Source organism: Sminthopsis crassicaudata, chromosome 1 (assembly GCF_048593235.1).
Source record: "Sminthopsis crassicaudata isolate SCR6 chromosome 1, ASM4859323v1, whole genome shotgun sequence".
Taxonomy (NCBI): Eukaryota; Metazoa; Chordata; class Mammalia; order Dasyuromorphia; family Dasyuridae; genus Sminthopsis; species Sminthopsis crassicaudata.
The window spans coordinates 21,635,188-21,651,596 of record NC_133617.1 but is presented as its reverse complement, the minus strand read 5'-3'; the positions used below and the strand labels follow the sequence as shown (position 1 = coordinate 21,651,596).

Sequence of the window (16,409 nt, the reverse complement as noted above, 5' to 3'; positions counted from 1 at the left end):
CAGCTAATCTACACTGTGTGCCAAGCAATGGGATGCAAATAAGTTTTGCTACTATATATTTTAGATATAGAAATATATTTTTTTACATTCTCAAAGCTATATAATCGAGATTAACAGCTTTTTATATGAACCTCCTTCATATTATTTTTTATAAATTTTGTTATTTTAATTTAATGGGCTAGTGCTGTGCCATAAGACATAAAGAATAGGCTGGATTCAGAAAAGAATGGCAACTGATACTAAGTGAAGCAACAAATTCAAGGAAACAATGTACACAATGATAACAACCATGTAAATGAAAACAAAACAAATGAAAATGAATAGAGTAAATATAATGAACAAACTTGGTGTCCAAAAAAAGAGTTGAGAAAATGTACCATTCTTTGCAGTAGAATCATTTACTCTCAGACTTGATTATGAGTTGGTTCGTTTTGCTGAACTGTTTTATTCATCCTTTCTTTTTATTGTTTTAAGGGATAGCTCTGTAGATTGATAAAGGAGAAGGGATATATTTGGAAATGAAGATGATGTTAAAACAAAATATACCAATTTTTAGTTTTTAAGGCAAAAAAGGGGGGGTTACAGTCTAGTAGTAGAATACAGCAAAATAAATAAATATAGGAAAAAATTTGCCTTTTAGCCTTCTTTGAATCTTGAGTTAAATTCAATTCTACAAGCCTTTATAATTTATTTATGTCAACAAATATTGAACAACAATCATTTAACATTTAGGCAATAGTGTCTACTACATTCAAGGCAGAGAATGTTAAGGACACAGTAGGAGTAGGGATTTCAAAGACTGAAACCAAACTATTTGAAAGTTCCTGAAGTTTGGTATAATTCCAATTCACATCTGGAATCTGGCAATCAGTCCCATCTTTAATTCTGTACCTGTAAATGAGTTCTAAGTTTGCAGAGATGCATCAGTTAAAGAAAGTAGAAAGATGTATTTTTGGGGGGTATCTCCTTACCTTAGAAATTTTTTTTTTTCGTTCACATAATCCTGCTCAATGTGCCACAAAGAAAGGGAGAGGGAGTTTAATTGAAGAGTTGAGATTTAGAGATTAGAAATCATGGGTCTCATTGATATGGAAAGTAGAGCAATGAAGATAATCATCATAAAAACTAGTCTCATTCTCATTCCATAATAGTCAACGGTGGAGGAAGGAGAGACAAAAATAGAGAAATGTAGCTTAACTGCTATGTGCCTCAGTTTCCTCAACTGTAAAATAAGGATGATAATATCATCTAACAGTGTGAGGATCAAATGCAAGAGAACTTAGAGCATTTAGCAGAGTGCCTGACATATATTAGTTACTATATAAATATTAGCTATTATTGATATTATTAGTTTAAGATTCACTGGGTAGTTGTTTAAAAAGCTGATCACAATCAGTGATATCCCCAGACCCGGGTTGGCTAATGTTTGAGCTCCCTAGGAGGCCTTCTTAGCTCTAAGCACCCTGTATATTATTCTGACTAGCCTTCTTCTAGTTTTCTCTTTCCCTCCCCAACCATGGATTATTATGGATTAAGTTAAGGATATGTAGAAGGGAATAAGCAATAACATAGCACCTACTATGTGCAAAGTGCTTTACAAATATCTCATTTGATTCTCATAACAACCCTGTAAGATAGGTGCTATTAGTATCCACATTTTACAGTTGAGAAAAATTGGGCAACATAAACAACTCAATGTCGATTTAAAACCATATGAAAAGGCCTGGTAACCAAATGAATGAGAGAGGAGGAGGAGGGAAGATAGAGACAGTTTGAGAAAGAGAAAATGGTGAGGAGAGAGACAATCAGAGAGAGAAAGATAGAAACAGAGAGAGAGAGAGAGAGAAACAAAAAGAGAGGGAGAGAAGAAGGGATAGAGGGAGGGAGAGAGGGAAAGAAAGGTAGGAAGTAGGGAGAGAAAAAAAGAGGGAAAGAGAGAGACAAAGAAAGATATAAAGACAGAGATAGGGAGGAAGAGGGAAAGCTTATGACCCATTTATATAATGAACAAGAGCTCTGTTCCATTAAAGGAAGAGACTAAAAGTCTAGTTTCTGAACAACTTGAAAGGGACAAGTTCAGATAAGATCCATAATTATCGGCTCAAATGCTTCACTATGACATACAAATTATTAGCAAGGAAATTTGTCAGCTTCTTCTTTCGCAAATTAGGTTCTGTCTCTCTTAACTGAAGACATCATGGATTTATTACTAAGAGCTGAAAACAACAATTCCTCCAAATATAGGCCAATTACACATTGGTGTACTTTATATATAATGTATTCACAACTTGTTTTACTTTAAAAAATGTATAAACTTACATATTGGCTGATGAGAAAAAAAGGAAGTGACCAAAAGTCCCTAGGAGTGATTTCAGCACTCATTATCAATTCAGTTATAACATCTAAACTGCCTTTATTGACAATTTTAACCCTTAAGACCCTGCTCCTCATGCTGGTTTAAACACATATTACAAATTCATAAACCATAACTAAAGTTAGTGATAATGCAAGAGACTGATTTTGTGTTTCCACAATACAAAACTTTGCTCTATTTAAAACACTCCAACGATACAATAACGTCAAGAACAATTGATGTAAAGTATGGCAGTAGTTCTCAAACTTTTGTCCTTAGTATCTATGTACTATTAAAAATTATTGAGGATCTGTAAACAGAATTTTGTGTATGGATTATATTAATAGATATTTACCATATTAAGAAAAAAATGAATTTATAAACCCTCTGAAAGGGTTTAAGACCTCCAGGATTCTCTGGACCACACTTTGAACTATGACATTTTCCAGAAAGAAAATTTAAGCCCATCACTGTGTTTCTGCTTAACCATTTCACTTCTATATAGAACTAGATGGGCACGTAACTGGCACACTGGACAAAGTGTCAGGGTTCAAATGTGGCCTCAAACACTTACTAGCAAATCACTTAACCCTGAGATGAGGAAGCTAGGTGGAGCCATAGTGCCTAGAGTCCTGGGCCTGGAGTATGAGAGACTCATCTCAGTGAATTCAAATTTGACCTCTTCACCCTGTTTGCCTCCATTTCCTCATGTGTAACATGAGCCAAAGAAGGGAAATGGCAAAAGGAAATGGCAAAGTCCAATATCTTTGCAAAGAAAATACCAAATAGGGTTATGAAGAATTGCACATGACTGAAAAATGACTAAACAACATAAAAATGAATGAATACTTCTTTCAATTCAGAGAGAAAGTCATACAAAAGTAAATTAATCATATCAATCTCTATATGTAGACAGAGAACATAATCATGCTGTGCAATAAATAGATACTTTATCTCATGGAACCTTTCTCCAATGATACCAAAATGTCATTTGGGCTCAATAAGTATAAAATGCTTAGTGTGCACTACCGGAGAATAGAGACCAAAGGTTTTGGACTTAAATTCAGAGGTCAAATTGAATCAGCAGATAAAGGCAATAGCTTGTCTCCTCTAACTCAGATACATCAAACCTAAAACTGTCAAGGAAAAATCTAAGTCTTATGGATGTTCGGACATTAAGGGATACAGTGGATAGAGCACCAGCCCTGGAATCAAGAGGATCACACACACACACACACACACACACACACACACACACACACACATTTATTAAATACTTACTGTGTGCCAGCTACTGTGCTAAATGCTGGGCATACAAATATAAGCAAAAAGATAACCTTTACCTTCAAGGAGTTTCTATTCTAATCAGGGGGAGGTCACACGCAAAAGAAAACCAAAAAGAGAGAAGGAATGGTACCCAAGTAAGGAAACACTTGGCAGGATGTAAAGTCTTGAGAGTGAATGAAATACAAGGTTCATCATTTCAAGATGGTGAAGAAAAGATTAGCATTCCCTAGGGGAAAAAAAGGAGTAAGAATATAGCCCCTATAGTTGGGCTAGACATGCAATAGTTTAAAATTTTATTCCATGTTCAACTGCCTTTGAAACCAATAGACCCCTCATCAGAAGGCAATAGCAAAGACTGATAACAGATACTGCCAGTGAATTTGTCAAATGTCACCAAAAGGGGCCATCTCTGGACACAGCCTATGAAATGACTAAGAAGGAATCAAAAGCCTCTATGTAGGGTGACATCCATATTAATTCATTCAATAATACATCAATAAAGAATAATCAGACAAATAAACGGCTGGGAAATGAAACTTTATTTTTGAAATAGAAAAGTTTATTATATAATTCAGAATTGTCATTGATACCTGAAATCATATAGCTATCCTTAAGGTCTTATTTATGCACTTATTTATCAAGGCAATGAATTCTGTGTTGAAGTTGCAGGCTGCAGACTGTAAAAATTCAGTATTTACCACCAACTAACAGAGCAATCCAATCAGGTGGTTGGAATCCTATATCAAAAGTTTACTATATTTTATGAACTAACCAAATCTCCACACTACAAATACAAACTCTAAAATATCCTTGAGAATTCAATAAATGAACTCAACTGAAGCTAGCACACCATGGTAGAGGATCATTGCCCATAATATCCCAGCAAAACACTGATCCATAAAATTTCAGAGTGGTGTTTTTAGTGTGAGAAATCAATACTATGTTGGAAAAGGACAAGGTAGGTGTCATTCTTATCATCCCATCCGCTAATGGAAGACACTTTAAATAAGCTTCATTCCAGTTTTTATATTCACTGACAAAAAGCAGTCATTTGATCCATTTGTTCAAAAGACTACAGAATATTAAATATAAAAAAGTGGAGAATGGCTTTGCTTGGAATCATTTCCATTTGAGACCCATCAAAAAAGATGAAATAATGAGATGATATTTATAACAACATCAATAATAATTAATGTTTAATGGAATTTTAAAGTTTATAGAGTACTTTATAAATGTTGCTTTATATGAGCCTCACAATACTCATGTGAGACAGATTTTATTATCCCCATTTTACAGATGAGAGAAGTAGAGATCAGGCCATGACTGAAAATGATACCCTGGCATTCAAGATGGCAAAGCTATTGTCTAATTCTTGAAAACTTGACTGCCAACAGTCCCAAACCTGGGGATCATTGGGCCTATTACCACATCAATACCCTATTGTCACCAGCTCTCATTTTCTGTCTTGCAGTCTCTAAACAGCTTTAATGAAGGTGACATAGAAGGGGCAAAGAGATTGGGCCGAAATGCCAAGTGGGTCGCCATTGCATCAATCATCATCGGCCTTGTGATCATCGTCGTCTTTTGTACGGTCAACTTTGCGATGGAAAGGTAAGCAGATTTCTTTTCCTGTCCTTTCCAAGGAATTCAATCTTCATGAATGTCCTTGTGACCCACTTAGGCCTTTGAAGTTCTGTCCTCTGGTTTTCAATAACCTGATAGACTGATTTTCAGTAAGTACGCTGCTTGATTTCTCTCACACCTCCAGGCATGAAGATCATAGCTTATTCTCAATGTTAATCCCTTATTGTAAACAAATAGACTCTGTTTATCTTTTTCCCTAGGCTCAAGGAAAGATTTCGCTAAATATCTAGATTATTATTCCTTAGATAGAGAAAATGATGGTGGAACAAATAACACAGGCCTGAAAATCGAAATTCTAGCTTGGGCACAGAGTACAAATCTAGACTTCAAAGGGACCTTAGAACTTAGAATGTTAAAACTGGAAAGGATTCCAAAATATAAGATATAAAATCACATAACACATCATGTCATACATAGAAGAGACCTTAGGATATGAAATGTTTGAGCAAGGAAAAGTCTTAGAAAACAGATTATTAGAGCAGGGAGGGAAACACAGGCCTAAGTTCCATCTTAGAATATAAAGTGCCAGAACTAAGAAGGATATTAGACTGGATAATATCAGAAGTAAGAGGGACATTAAGACAGAAAATGTCAGAACTTAGAGGAGCATTAGAACAAAAAATATCAGAACTTGGAGGGAACTTAGGAACATAGAATGTCAAAGCTGGAAAGATCCTTAAATAGATTGTCAGAGATGGGAAGGACCTTAGAAAAGAAATGGAGGGAAACTTGGAACACAGAACATCAGAGTTAGTAAGAATATTACAGCATATCATGTCAAAACTGGGAAAGACCCTAAGGTCAAAATGTTAGCGTAGGAAGGGTCTTTAAAATGTAGAATGTAAGAGATGGGCAGGACCTTAGAATATATAAAGTGAGAGCTAGGGAAAATATTAGAAAATAGATTATCAGAATTATATAAATATATATACATATATTGTATTTAACATATTTAACTACCTGACATCAGGGAAGGAGGGGAACATTTGGAACAGAAGGTTTTTCAAGGGTCAATGTTGAAAAATTGCCTATGTATATGTTTTCTCAATAAAAACATCTATAATAAAAAATACTTACCAAAAAAAGAGAAAGAAAATAGATTATCAGAGCTGGGAAGGATCTTGGAACATAAAATGTCAGAAAGGATCTTGACTATACAGTAAGAGGAGGCTTAAAACACAGAAAGTAACCTTGCAATCACTTGAGAACCTAAAATGTCTAAGTTGAAAGAGACCTTAAAATCAAAAATTCAGAGAAAGCTAGAGATGAAAAGGATCTTAAAAGCCATATAATCCAACCCCACCAATTTATAGAGAAATAGCCTGAGACAAAGGTTAGATAACAAACCATGTTCAGTTCTAGGGGCCACATTTTAGGTAGGATATAAATAAGCTAGAGAGAACCAGAAGATGATAAAGGCTCTTTCATTAATTAATTAATGAAATCAGCAAGATTTTCATTAATTAATTAATCAGCAAGAATTTACTCTATGCCACTCACTGAGTTAAAATTTGGGACATGAAGACAACAAATGAAACTATGCCTGCCTTTAAAGAGATCACCATTCACTGGGGAAGAAAATGGGTACAATCACATTATGCAGAACACATACAAAATAACTACAAAACCATTTTTAGAGAGAGGGCAGTGGGAAAGACTTCATAGAGAAAACACCTAAGCTGAATCTTAAAAGAAACAAGAGACATGGAGGATGAAGAATAAGATATGGAGGATGAATCTTCATACATGAAGAATAGTTTAGCTAGATTATTGAGCACAAGAAGGGAAATGATGGATAATAAGTAGATTAGGACCAAGTTGTGAAAGATTTTATGTGGAAAGAAAGGTATGATCCCAGAAGGAATAGGGGATTTATTGAGTAGGGAAGTAGATTAGGACCAAGTTGTGAAAGGTTTTACACAGAAAAAAAGGTGTTCTTATTTGATTCCAGAAGGAATAGGGGATTTATTGAGTAGGGAAGTGACATGATCAGGAAAATCACTTTGATAGCCACATGGAAAATGAATTTTAAAAGGGCAGAGAGAAGGGTGGGGAGATCAATTCAGAGACCATTGTAACCAGGAATGTGCTAGAACTGGCTTGTGCCAGCTATCAAGTTATTGTTTTGTTGAAAGAGTCATATCCAACCCTTTGTGACTCCATTTGGGATTTTTCTTAGCAAAGATACTGAAGTGGTTTGCCATTTCTATGTCACACTCATTTTACAGATGAGGACTGAGGCAAACAGAGTTAAGTGACTTGCCTCAGTCACTCAGAAAGTAAGTATCTAAGGACAGATTTGAATTCAAGTCCTCTTGACTCCAGAACTACCACTCTATCCACTGCCTTCTAACTATTTATTAAAAGTCAATTTTAAAATTTTTCAGTGTAAGCATTTGCCTTAGAAATGGACAAAAAACTACAAATCAGGACTTGATTTGTTTTGTTGATTGTCTAGACCTAATACAGTAATGGAGAAAATGTTAATGATGCTGATTAAATTTAAAAGTGTGTCATGAATACCTTTAAAAGGAAAACCAATTGTTAAATATTAAATGTTACTGATTGCAACAATCCAGGTGAGAAGTAATAAAAACCTAAAATAGGATAGTGATTTAGATAAGAGAAAGATGGGCAGAAAACCTATAAAATTTGAAAACTTATTGGATATGGGGAGTCAGAGAGAGAGAGTCAAGTGTAATAGCCCAGATGGTACAAACTTGGAAGATGAGGATAGTAGTATCCTCAACTGTGAGAGAAAGTTTAGAATAAAAATGCATTGGGGAAGAAGATAATGAGTTTTGTCTTAGGCCTGGTAAATTTGAAATATCTATGGGATATCCAAGTCTAAATGTTTAATAAAAAATTGGTTTAATAAGCAATTGGAATTTAGGAGAGTTTAGGTAGTTATAGTTTAGATAGCCTAATTCTAGGGTTTGGTATATAGATCTAGGAGTCAACTGTGAAGAAATTTTAATTTAACCCATCTAGTAAAATCATAAAGTGACTATATATATATATATATATATATATATATATATATATATATATATATATATATATATATATATATATATATATATATATAAAGAAAAGAGGGACTAAGACAGAATCTTGAGGAATACCCCAATTAGGAGGCATGATATGGATGATGCACCAAGAAGATTTAGAAGATGCAGTCAGAAAGATAAATATGGAAACTAAGAAAGTAGTCTTTCTGTCACTGTCTCTGTCTTTGTCAGAGAAAAAGAGAGAAACCACTGTGTCCAAGACTATAGAATGAAGGTAATCTATTGAGATGAAGCCATTAAATTTGGCAATTAAGAGATGATTAATAACTGAAGAAAGCAGTTTCAGCTGAGTAATGAACTTAGAAGACCAACTGTAAAGAGTTGAAGAGTAAGGTGAAAAGGAAGTGGGAGTATGCAGCTGAGAAAGTGAGGAAAGATATGGTTGAATAACTTCAGAGAAAGTTAGATCTAGTGAGAGGTTTTGTTTTATTTGTTTTTTCCTAAGATGGCAGAATTGTGGGTATATTTATAGGCAGCAGGACAAGAACAAGTTGTTGGGGAGAGATCAAAGACTACAAAATGAGAGGTGATTGTGGGATCTCTTGGAGAAGAAAACAAAGAATGGGGTCAAGGGCATATGTAAAAGGATTGATCTTAGTGATTATAAGGGTTATATCTTCATCAGACACATAAAGAAAGGAATTATGTCAGGTGGGAATGAGATATAGTGAAGGAAAGAAAAAAAAATCTCACCATGAATTCCTCTATTTTCTTTTTTATTATTTATTTTAAACATTCTTTTCTTTTTAAATGTTTAGTTCCAGATTCTTTCCCTTCCTCCAAGCCCTTCCCCACCCACTGAGAAAACAAACAATATATCAAACATGTGAATTCATGCAAAACATATATTTATGTTAGCTATATCACACAAAAAAGCAAAAAAATAAACAATAAAAAAGTTAGAAAATTATATTTCAGCTTACGCTCAGAGATCATCAATTCTCTCTGCAAATGCATAGCATTTTGTGATCATGAATCCTTTAGAATTGTCTTGGATCATTGTCTTGATCAGACTAGCTAAATCTTTTAGTTGATTATCATTAAAAATTGCTTTTACTGTGTGCAATGACAATTCTTCTTACTTCACTTTGCATCAATTCATATAGGTCATGCCATTTTTTTCAAAAACCTATCCCCTTCATCATTTCATAGAGCATAATATTCTCAACAATAATGCTCTGCCACAGCTTGTTCAACCATTCTCCAACTGATGAACAGCCTGTCAATTTCCAATTCTTTGCCAATATAAAGAGTTATTATAAATATTGTTGTACACATATGTCATTTTCCTTTTTCTTTGATCTCTTTGCGGTACAAACCCCAAAGGGTGAGCACAGTTTTATAATCCTTTGAGCATAGTTCCAGACTGTTCTCCAGAATGGTTGGACCAGTTCATTACTCTAATTCATTAGATATTCATTAATTCATTCATTAATATATTTATTTTCCTTTAATCCCTCCAGAATGAATCACTTCTTGTAAGTATGATGTGGTACCTCATAGGTGTTTTAATTTGCTTTTCTCTAATCAATAATGATTTAGAGCATTTTTTCTATGACTAAAGAAGCTTTTATTTCTTCTGAAAACTGCCTATTCATCCTTTGACCATTTGTCAATTGGGCAATAGCTCTTGTTTTCATAAGTTTTACTCAGTTCTCTGTATCCTTGAGAAATCAAGCATTTATTAGAGAAAAGTGCTATAAAATTTTTATATTACTTCATTATCTGTGGTATCTTTTCACAAAATATGGCTTCTTTGATTATTTCACTTAATTGGATCTATTTTTGCTTTTTCTTTTGCTCTAAGATGATCCTTTTTACTTCAGATGAAATATAACTGATTCCATTCTTAACTTTATTTTAATTCTGGGTATGATTACAAGTGTATCTCTCATACACAAGATACTGCTTGATTCTGGTTTCTAATCCATTCTGCTATCCACTTCTGCTATATGGTTTATTTCATCCCATTCATATCCATATACTATCTATTCCTTTCCGTGTTATTTTCTTCCATCTATTCTTTTTTCTCTCTTTCTAACCTGTCTCTCCTCAGAAGTCTCCCTTCATTTGTCCTCTCTTTTATCACCAAGATAGATTTCTATATTCAAAGAATTGTGTGTATATATTTGCATGTACATATTTTTCTTCCCTCTTCGAACCAATTTAGATGAGAATTTAGAGGAGGATGAGATGACTTGTTTTTCCTGGTCCTAGAAAGCAGAACTGGATGGAAGTATCCTAGTCAGTCAGTCAGTAAACACTGTTAAGCACCTAATGTACATGCTAAGCACTGTGCTAAGTGCTGGAGACAACAAAGAATGGCAAAAAGACAGAGACCAGTTTTGAAGCTTCCTTATAATAGAGCTATCTAGGAAGAATTTCTTCACACCAATGTCTACCCTTCTACTGTTGACAAAAGTCAATCCTATTGGACCACAAGAGACTAAAGAGATGGAAAGGACATTTTGCGTCATGGACCCCTTTGGTAGTCTTCTATATCTTGTCAAATACATAAAACACACAAGATTCCAAAGCTAACTAATTAGGTTGGGATACAGTAATTTAAAAAATAATAATAAAGTTCATGGAGTCCACATGAAGATCTAGACTGACCCTCTCATTGTATTATTGAGGTAACAGAAGCCTAGAAGATAAAATGCATTCTCTGGTCCAATAAGCACCTACTATATACCGCATTGTACTAGGTGCTGGCTACTCATAGCCCAAGTCCTTGATCTCGAGGAGCCGAGGTTGGAGAAGCAAATCTCCCACCAAAGAGCGAAAAGTACATTGGCCCCGCAATCAGAAGACCTGGATGGGCTCACATTTGTACCCCTGCCCACCTTCCTACCTGAGCTACAATGGCCAAATAAGTTCACTTCCCTAGGATTCAGTTTTCTCATATTTAACGGGAAGAGGTCAGACTGCTCCAAACAGGTCCCTTTGAGGGTTGAATCTATGCTCCTTCCTTCACCCAAGTATCCCTAAAGTTTTCAGTGGTTCTTTTAGCAACTTTGCCAGAATTAAAGAGACAAGTTTCCTTCTCTCAGCTCCAGTGAGAGTCTTCTGATTTAAAGGTAAAGTCTCAAGTATTTAAGTAGAGGAGGTGGGGCAGGTAAGAAAGGAAACAAGGGGGAGGAGGAGGAGCAGAGCTTGAGAAGATAAAATCAATTCCACATTTCCATTAAGCCCCCAAACATCCCCTCTGTCTTGTAATTTCCCGGCTCTGTTCAGAGACAATATTTAACAGTTCTGGGCAATGAGAGGATGTGAATGGGAAAGTGGAGGAGCTTAGAGCTGCTCTTAAAACAGATGAGGGAAGCCACACAGACCAGTGGGAGCAGGGTGTGCCCACAAAGTCCCTCCAGCTGAACTGGGAGAAAGAAGGAGGAGGTAAGAGCCAGATCCAAAAGGAGAGAACACAAGGAGTAGTAATCAGCTTTCACTTACATCAGTAGCACGTCAGGGTCACTCTGTTAGGGTTCCCTGGGTGCCAAGAGCTGGAGCCATGAGGAGATTGTTTTGTAACAAGCTGACCCGCATCCAAGGGTCTAGAAAACCGTGACATTAAATCAGTGCCCAAGCATTTATTAAATGGCTATTATGTGACAGATACTGTGTTAAGCTGTGAAGATACTATAACAAAAAAGGAAATAGTCCCTGACCTCCGGGAGCTTATATTCTATTGGAGGAGAATGTACATATAGTAGTATGTGTATATTTTGCATACAAATAGAAACAAGGCATCTAGGAAGCCAGTTGGTCCAGGGGAAAGAGTGCCAAGGCTGAGTCAGGAAGAAGTGGCTTCAAATCCAGCTTCAGACCTTAGCAAATCACTTTGTCACTTCTGTTTGCCTTTGCTTTCCTCAACAGGAAAATAAGGATGATAATGGAACCTACCTCCCAAGATAGTTGTAAGAATCAAATGAGACATTTGTAAAAAGCATTTAGCATGGTGTTTAACACATAATAAGAGCTATATAAATGTTAACTATTATTATTACAAGATCATTTCAGGGACTAGAATTGGTAGCTGGAGGATCAAGAAAGATCTCATTAAGAAGTAGTGCTTAGGAGCAGGACCAGGAGATCATTATACACTTCAACAACAATACTAGATGATGATCAATTCTAATGGACATGGCCGTCTTCAATAATGAGATGATTCAAATCAGTTCCAATAGAGCAGTAATGAACTGAACCAGCTACACCCAGAGAAAGAACTCTGGGAGATGACTATGAACCACTACATAGAATTTCCAATCCCTCTAATTTTGTCCACCTGCATTTTGGATTTCCTTCACAGGCTAATTGTACACTATTTCAAAGTCTGATTCTTTTTGTTCAGCAAAACAACTGTTGGTCATGTATACCTATATTGTATTTAACTTATACTTTCACATATTTAACATGTATTGGTTAACCTGCCATCTGGGGGAAGGGGTCGGGGGAAGGAAGGGAAAAGTTGAAACAAAAGGTTTTGCAATTGTCAATGCTGGAAAATTACTTATGCATAAAATTTTTGTAAAAATTTAAAAAAAGGAATTAAAAAAAAGTTAAAAAAAAAAAGAAATAGTGCTTAGCTGAGTTTAGAAGGAAAGTAGGAATTGTGGGAGGTGGAAGAGATGAGAGAGAACATTCCAGAAATGGGGAACAACTCATGCAAAATTAAAGAGCTAGGAGGCAAAATGTTGTGAAGAAACCTGGAAGTAAAATTATCATTCACTATTCACCCACCCATCCATCCATCCATCTATACATACATACATACATCTTTATAACTGTTTTAAATACTCAAATGCTCCAATAAATCTATGATTTCAATTCAAAATTCAATTCAAAAGAGAGTCTTCTCCAAGTACCCTCCAAAAAGGCAAGTTACAATCCATCCAGACCTGTTCATCCTGGCAACCCTTAATCCAAGTTCTTCCAAGAGTTCACCACAAAAGATTATTAGAAGCTTCTGTTACTTCCTCATGAAATCATGAGAATGTCATTGGAGCTTTCTATCTCTCTGTCATCCATGACTCTGCCTTTGTACCAATAATTGACATTTATATTGCATCATGGCAAAGGGCTTTGCATGTGTAATGGCAGATCAAATGCTCAGTCAGAAGCAGTTATACACATATATAGTTATACACATTTGCCAAAAAGGCTCACCATTTATCATTGGTTTATATGTTTTAGCTAAACTGAGTCATTTTCAACCACTCTCCTTGATCCTCATTCAGAAAAGCGGTACCGTTTCTTCTCACTCCAACTGTCATACCATATGGGTACACCTCTTTTTTGGAAGTAGTCCCAATAAAAGTCTTGCTAGAGAAGTCCTAGTTTTCTGAGCTCCTCAACCCCTGAACTCCCACTTACCCTTAATTTTCTCTAGTTATGTTAAGGGGTAAATGTCATAAATTCTCAGAATGAAATTAGTTTCCAAAAAATAAGACAAAAACCCAGCACCTCGCAGAGGAGTGAGATCTGGGCCTAAAGTTTCAATGGACTGAATTCAAATCTGGCCTCAGATACTTGCTAGCAGTGAGATCATAGCAATGTAAGAAAACCCTTGTTAGTGGCAGGAGCTGTCAGGAGTAGAATGGGCCACCTCAGAAGTCTGTGGAAGGCCTTCAAGGCAAACCTAGAGGTAAAGAGAGTGTTCATTCAGTTTCAGGTAGGATGAAATGGCCTCTGAGATCTTTCCAACTCTGAAATTCTGATTTTGGGACTCCCTGGAGCAGTGCATTCCATTTTGGACAATTCATTTCTGCTAATCAAACTCTCCCTCACTTTTTCTCTCCCCTATATCACCTCTCTCTCTCTCTCTTTCTCTCTCTTCTCTCTCTCTCTCTCTCTCTCTCTCTCTTCTCTCTCTCATCTCTCTCTCTCTTCTCTCTCTTCTCTCTCTCTCTCTCTCTCTCTCTCTCTCTCTCTTTCTCTCTCTTTCTCTCTCTCTGCCTCTCTCTCTCTCTCTCTTTCTCTCTCTCTCTCTCTGCCTCTCTCTCTCTCTCTCTCTCTCTCTCTCTCTCTCTCTCTCTCTCTCTCTCTCTCTCTCTCTCTCTCTCTCTCTCTCTCTCTCTCTCTCTCTCTCTCTCTCTCTCTCTCTCTCTCTCTCTCTCTCTCTGTCTCTCTCTGTGTGTGTCTCTCTCTCTATCTCTTTCTCTCTCTCCTTTCCCTCTTAGATAATCTGAAAGCCTGCAACTACAATGAAGTATCAACAGCATCTGAGAATGGCAGACCGGATGTTCCTGAAGAGTTGCCCTTCATTTCAGACTGTCAGATCCTATTGTTATCCTCTCAGGCTTTCCAGAGGCAGGTCCTTGGTGAATGAGCTAAGCAAAATCCGATGTTTATGACATATGAGGGGCATGACAGATTAGCCAAAGTATTTATTTGTTAAAAAATAGCCTCCATTTTCCATAAGCCACCCAACCTTTATCCTCTTTCTCCTTTTCTTCCGTCCCGTCCTCTTTCTGTTCCTCTCTTCCTTATCTCAGGTACAGTGGGTGCTGATGACCCTCTGGAAATCCCAGTTGCTTTCCATTCATGTGGAGAATTTCCTAGATATCGGGGTCTTATTTCCTATGATCCCCAAGACCCAGAATTGATGCTGTTTACAATGAATAGCGTGTTTGTAGGCTATTTTAGTATCATCTAACCCTAAAAACTCAAATTTGTGACTTTTTTACATGCTCAATCAAGCTTCTGCAGAATTACCCTCATCCTTCCTCCCTCAGTCTTCAGCTCCTTCATAGCTTCCTGTCCAACTCTCAACTACTCTCAACCACTCAACCACCTTTTGGTCCTCGAATGTGGCTTTCCTTTTGCCAAAAAGGCGTCTCTGACCTTTGACTCCTTCAACTATTGCACAAGTTGGTAAACAGCTATCCACTCCTCCAATATGCCCTGAGTATACATTTGGGCTCCCCTCAAACTATGCACTTCAGACCTTTGCTTCCCTTTTGAAAGCGGCTGACGGAAAGTGCTTTTTAATTTCTTCTACACTAAGCCTTCAGCAAGATCCTTGATTTCCTTATATGCTGCCAAAATGTTGCTATCTATTCCCCGCTGCATTTCTTTTCCATCCCCTGAGTCTGAATGTACCAACTCAAGACACCATTTTTCTGCCTGCCAGGATGTGCTAATCCCATTAGTCTTGTCCAAATAAAAAGGACTGAGAGAAGCCCGCTATACTAATTGGAAACAAAGCCTGAATTGAGACACTAGTCCTAGATTTTAAGTTAATTACCTGGGGCAAGTCTGGGCCTCCGTTTTTAAAATCTGGAAAATGGGGATAATAATGGCTGCCCAATTTACAAGCTTATTGTTGGGTGGAAAGGATTTGAGATGGATCTGGAAAATTCAGAGTTTCATGTGGATATTGATTGATGATTATTAGCAAATCTCAGGTTTTAATTAAAACCTTGGACCCTACTGGGAAGTCAATGGTCCTCAAATTTCAACATTCATTTCACTAAGAAGAAGCAGCAACAAAAGCCAGCCCTTGTCTCATGTGAGCATTTGGATCAGAACCCCCTCTAAGCCCACTGAGGTGAAGAATCACCCCATCTCCTCCTTTGAGTCCTCACTGCCCTGTTTCTGATGTCCTGGTGGACTTTGCTGGTACCTTTTTGTTGGTTTGTTCTCCTTGTTGGCTCTCTTCCTGATTGCAATGATGGCGTTGCTGGGATGCACAATAAAAGTGGTTTTAACTAAACCTACCTGTGGTGATGTGTGTAAATCATTGGGGGGAAATGATACAAAGGGGGGTAGAATCTAACCTCCCTGTAATGCTCACCAACACGAGCAAACCAAGCCAGTGGGTGAGCTCCATGGCACCTTTCCAAGGGGCATCTGCAACTTTGTTTTGGTCTTTTGACATTAGGGGGGCAAGAGATTTAACTTTGAGTCCTAGCTCTGAGCTGTGTGATAGCAAGGTTATTGCATCTAACTGGGCCACCTGTTACTTACTGGGTTGTATCACGAGCAGACTGGACTCTAGTCCTCATGGTTCTTGCCAGCTCTAGCATTCTCTGTTTTAAGATCTCTTCCAGCTT

The 16,409-nt window shown here is 36.8% G+C and overlaps 1 protein-coding gene across 1 annotated transcript in view; it reads left to right on the top strand.

Moving 5' to 3' along the window:
• Positions 1-16,069, top strand: part of TMEM233 (transmembrane protein 233) — a 66,450-nt gene extending 50,381 nt beyond the window's left edge. Inside the window, exons 2-3 of the mRNA XM_074283803.1 lie at positions 5,112-5,251; positions 14,535-16,069. Of these exons, the coding sequence (XP_074139904.1) occupies positions 5,112-5,251; positions 14,535-14,538 (144 nt within the window). The 3' untranslated portion in view covers positions 14,539-16,069. The remainder of the gene's footprint in view (positions 1-5,111; positions 5,252-14,534) is intronic.
• The last annotated feature ends 340 nt before the right edge of the window (positions 16,070-16,409 follow it).